We start from the raw sequence: 4,179 nt of genomic DNA, 5'->3' as shown, positions 1-4,179 counted from the left end.
CACAGGGTAATTATGTTGGTTTGAATTCAGAAATCCTATCAGTTATATCAACAACATTATTATTCATATGTTTTTATTACATGGTGGGGCCCACCTCTGATTAACATCCTAGGTGGCCAGATCCAAAATAATCAAATAATTAAAATTTCTATTATATTTTTTTCTCATTTTTAAGATTATAAAATTGAATGATAATTACTTGATCGAAGTGGTCCATCGGATGGTCAGATCATTCAGATTCTTGAGGTATTATCATGTTTTGTCTCTACACATTAGATGGATGGTGTAGATCTAACCACACATACACCGATGGCCCATCTCGACCTTCTACACTAAGTGATACCAACACTTGCGTAAAAAATCTAAGATTCCTTTATTAAACACTTTTAGATTTAACTAATGTGGCCTATCTGATTGTTAGATTGATCTAAAAATTATGACCCTTGTATATTTTGGCCTTAAGGATCATATGATCCGTACAGATCTATCTTAGCACAATTAGATTCCATCCATTTAATTTATTCCTAAAATATTACTTATTAGACTAAAATCATAAAAACATCACTTTATTAAAATAGACTCTACACACCTATACAATGATGGTGTGGATGATCCACGCCATCCATTATATAGATCAAGAAGAAATTAACAATATAATAAAAAGTTAAAAAGATCTAACGATTAAAACTTACCTGATCGAGCCTTCTTAGAATTTTCTCTTCCTTTTACTTTAGGGCTTCCTATCTCCTTTTTTTTTTTAATGCAAAAACCTTCCGTATCCCTTTTTAAAGAAAATTCTCATAAGATAGGATGAGCACATCCTCCCTTATCTTAAATTTGAATTTTTTTATGATATTTAATAAAAAAATTATTATTACCATTTCAAGAATCGATCCCTAAACCTCTCTCTCAACTAAGAATTTTGCTACCAACTCAACTATTGACTTGTTTTTATTTTTTATTTAAAAATAAAATCTTTAAATATTTAATTTAGTTTTTTTAATAATGTACCAAAATTTAAGGTTGTTACACCATGACTCATATAACATGAGAGCCAGAGATATCCTATACATGACCCAATCAACTCTGTAGCTCAATGACAAAAATGGTATGCCACTAGTCATCAATGGGAAATCCCATGGGTCATGGTTGTCATGGATCGTAGTTGTCATGTAATATGGGGTCGTGGTTCTCATGTGATATGGGTCGTGGTTGTAATGAGTCGTTGTTTTCATGGGTTGTGGTCGTCATGTTAAATGGGTTGTGGTTGTAATGAGGTAAGGGTCGTGGTTGACACGACAAAAATGATGGGCGTCATAGATTATTCACATACATTAATGTATTTTCATGGGTCGTGGTTGTAACATAATAAGGGTCGTGATTGTAATGTAGTAAGAGTTGTAGTTCTCATGAAAACCACGACGCATATAACATGGCAACCACGTCCCATACCTGGGTCATGGTTGTGATGTGGTAAGGGTCGTGATTGTAATGTAGTAAGGGTCGTAGTTCTCATGTTATATAGGTTGTGGATAGTCATTGGTACAATAGCCTGAGGCCAACAATGGGGAGATCCGTTCCGTCCACCTTGTCGGCTAACTCAGAAAGTTTCAAAATCATAGTGAGCCTAGAAAGTTTCAACAGCGGGTTCCATTGTCACCATTATTTTCTATTATGTGACCCACATAAGCTTTGAATCAGGCTGATATTTGGGCCATAGCCCTAAAATGACACGGTAAAAAGGATGGACGGCATGGATTATACACATACATCAATATGGATCCCATGAGTTTAGTCTTTGCCCACGCGCAAAAAGGGTTCCGTACACATCACTTTAGTGGCATTAAATACTATATAACTTCTTAGTCCCTAAAAAACCATGCAACTACTAAGCTAAGTATAGGGGCATTTTCGTCTAAAATAAACTCCAAAAGCTGTCAGAAAGCCCTTTAGGAAATATATGGAGTGTCGTAGAGGTATAAGTAATTTGCCTAAACTTTGAGGCAAGTACGGTCAATTTCCCGAGAGTAGCAGTACAGTTGACTGAACCCTGAACGAGTGGGAAGAGTTACCAGATTAAAAAGAAAACCAGGATTTCTATTCTACATTAACGTTTTTCACACACATAAAAGATACTTCTTATTAGCAAAACAGAAATGATAAAAATCAAAATAATCTAAACCATTAAAACATGATGATCAAGAACTAGGACCGTGGTCGGTAATAGGGAAAGACGGTGAAGAACGTTTGGGTGATGGTGACCAGGAGTAGGATCGAAGCCGCGATCAAAGAAATGACAGACCATGGATTGGTAAAATAATCCCGCCTCAAGCTCGCCCGCCACATGTTCCATTGGTTCTTGCAATGTTTTTGCACATTCTGATGTAGATCTAAAAGGTAATTTTCGTCGAAATTATGGAATATCCCGATGCAGAGACGGTTGAATAGATAGGCAACATCCTCATCACTTCCCAACCAATGAACGATGATCCCTTTGCGATGGAGTAACGCCACATCCTTGGACGTGTTTACAAGGCAATCCATGAACCAGAAGTAAGTTGTGAAGCGGATTGTTGATTCCCGGTAGCATTGTTCGAACGCTACAAGGTTCCGAAAGAGAGTATTGGTGGAATCAGTTATAGACAAGGGCGGGATTTCCAACACCCCGTGGCTAAATTTCACGTCTAAGATGCTACTCGAATCATCTTTCTTCTTGAACTTGACACCTGCAAGTTGGAGCTCAGCCGCACAAGGGATCATCTTGATGCTTACTGGAGATGGATTATTATTACTAATTGGCAACTGTAACTTATTTGAACTTGGGAAGAACATGAATATATTCTTGAAATTGTTGACGACGGATTCAATGGTTGGATTGCACAGAAGGTTGGTCTCTTTGTTTTGGACGGATTCAACGGTAGAATTTCTGGAAAGTTTGGGATCGTTTTTATGAGTCGGCGTCGTTATCAAATGCGAGTGGAACAAATGGAGCAGATGAAGGTAGGTATCCTTGTTCTTGATTTCCTTATTCCTAGGCATTAATTGATCGAAGAAATCAAGGGCCATCTCCGCAAGCATATGCGGTGCGTGAATTGGACGAGCCATTATGAAAATACGCTGCAGAATGGAGAAAGGAATTTGATTTTCGAGTAGGAGCATATCATACCCTATAAGAGACACCATCCCAGTCGTATTAAATATTGCGTCTTTGGAGAACGTACTAAACGCAGAAAGAAGACTGAGTTCCTCCTCTATAGGATTGAGCTCCGTATCTTTTTGCTTGAGCTCTTTCTCTTTTGGCTTGACCGCCTTCTCTTTTTGATCGAGTTCTTCTTTTTGCTTGAGCCTGAGCTCATTGCACTTGAGAAAGAACTCGACAATGAAGCAACCATCAAGCATCATCATTTTCACAAACTCGTTGCCCATCTGGGGGCCCACTTTCTCGGAGTAGCAACTTCGAGCTTCATCCTCCAATTCTTCAATCGCCTCGAGGTAGTCCTCCAACCGACGTATGCGATTGCGGGAGAGGAACGAATGTAGATACATCCATTTATGCTCTTCCATGCCTTGTACCCTCTCCTTGCCGTTATGGTATGGGCCGATCGACACCACCTGAGGTTCATATGCAACCTCGTTTACTTGCCGGATTCTTTGTGGGACTATGTAGATGGTGGGTGGATTTCCACTTCTGAGCTTGGAAATGGATGCGTTGACCGATTTCAGCATGGAATCGGCTAGTGCTTGCCCACCTGGAGTTAGGCATCTCCGTCTCGGAGCGTCGTTGGTCGATGTGTTCGCTTCTTCCACTTCTATTTCATGCGTACCATCCATGAACGATGCCGCTACAGCACCTCGTATCGGTAGTGAATGATACGATTGCCGATACACTGGTTTTAGTGCTTGCTGCCACTGCACATCTCTCACAACCTCACATCTTATTTTAAAGGCGTTTGGATTTCCTTTGACCCGGATTCCGTACTGCACCTGCCAGTAGCAGGGACTCTGTGGAGCCCACTGTAATGTATGTGTTTTTATCAATGCCATCCGTCCCTTCTTTTTTTTTTTTTCCATATCATGTTAGGAAATGAATATGAACCCAAAAACGTAGAAGATTCAAGGCTCAAGTGAAAAACACAGTGGGGATTGAACGCCCACGTTTAAAAACTTCTTGGGAGCCGC

At 39.6% G+C, this 4,179-nt stretch overlaps 1 protein-coding gene across 1 annotated transcript; it reads right to left on the bottom strand.

The window, feature by feature from the left end:
• Nucleotides 1-2,149: 2,149 nt before the first annotated feature.
• Nucleotides 2,150-3,973, bottom strand: LOC131231515 (UPF0481 protein At3g47200-like). The gene has a single exon (XM_058227739.1). The coding sequence runs from the start codon at nt 3,829-3,831 to the stop codon at nt 2,206-2,208; it is 1,626 nt and encodes a 541-aa protein (XP_058083722.1). The 5' UTR covers nt 3,832-3,973; the 3' UTR covers nt 2,150-2,205.
• Nucleotides 3,974-4,179: the final 206 nt, after the last annotated feature.

The sequence above is a fragment of the Magnolia sinica genome, chromosome 17, assembly GCF_029962835.1.
Source record: "Magnolia sinica isolate HGM2019 chromosome 17, MsV1, whole genome shotgun sequence".
Taxonomy (NCBI): Eukaryota; Viridiplantae; Streptophyta; class Magnoliopsida; order Magnoliales; family Magnoliaceae; genus Magnolia; species Magnolia sinica.
Note: the sequence above shows the minus strand (reverse complement) of the source record. Positions and strands in the feature narration are given on the sequence as shown.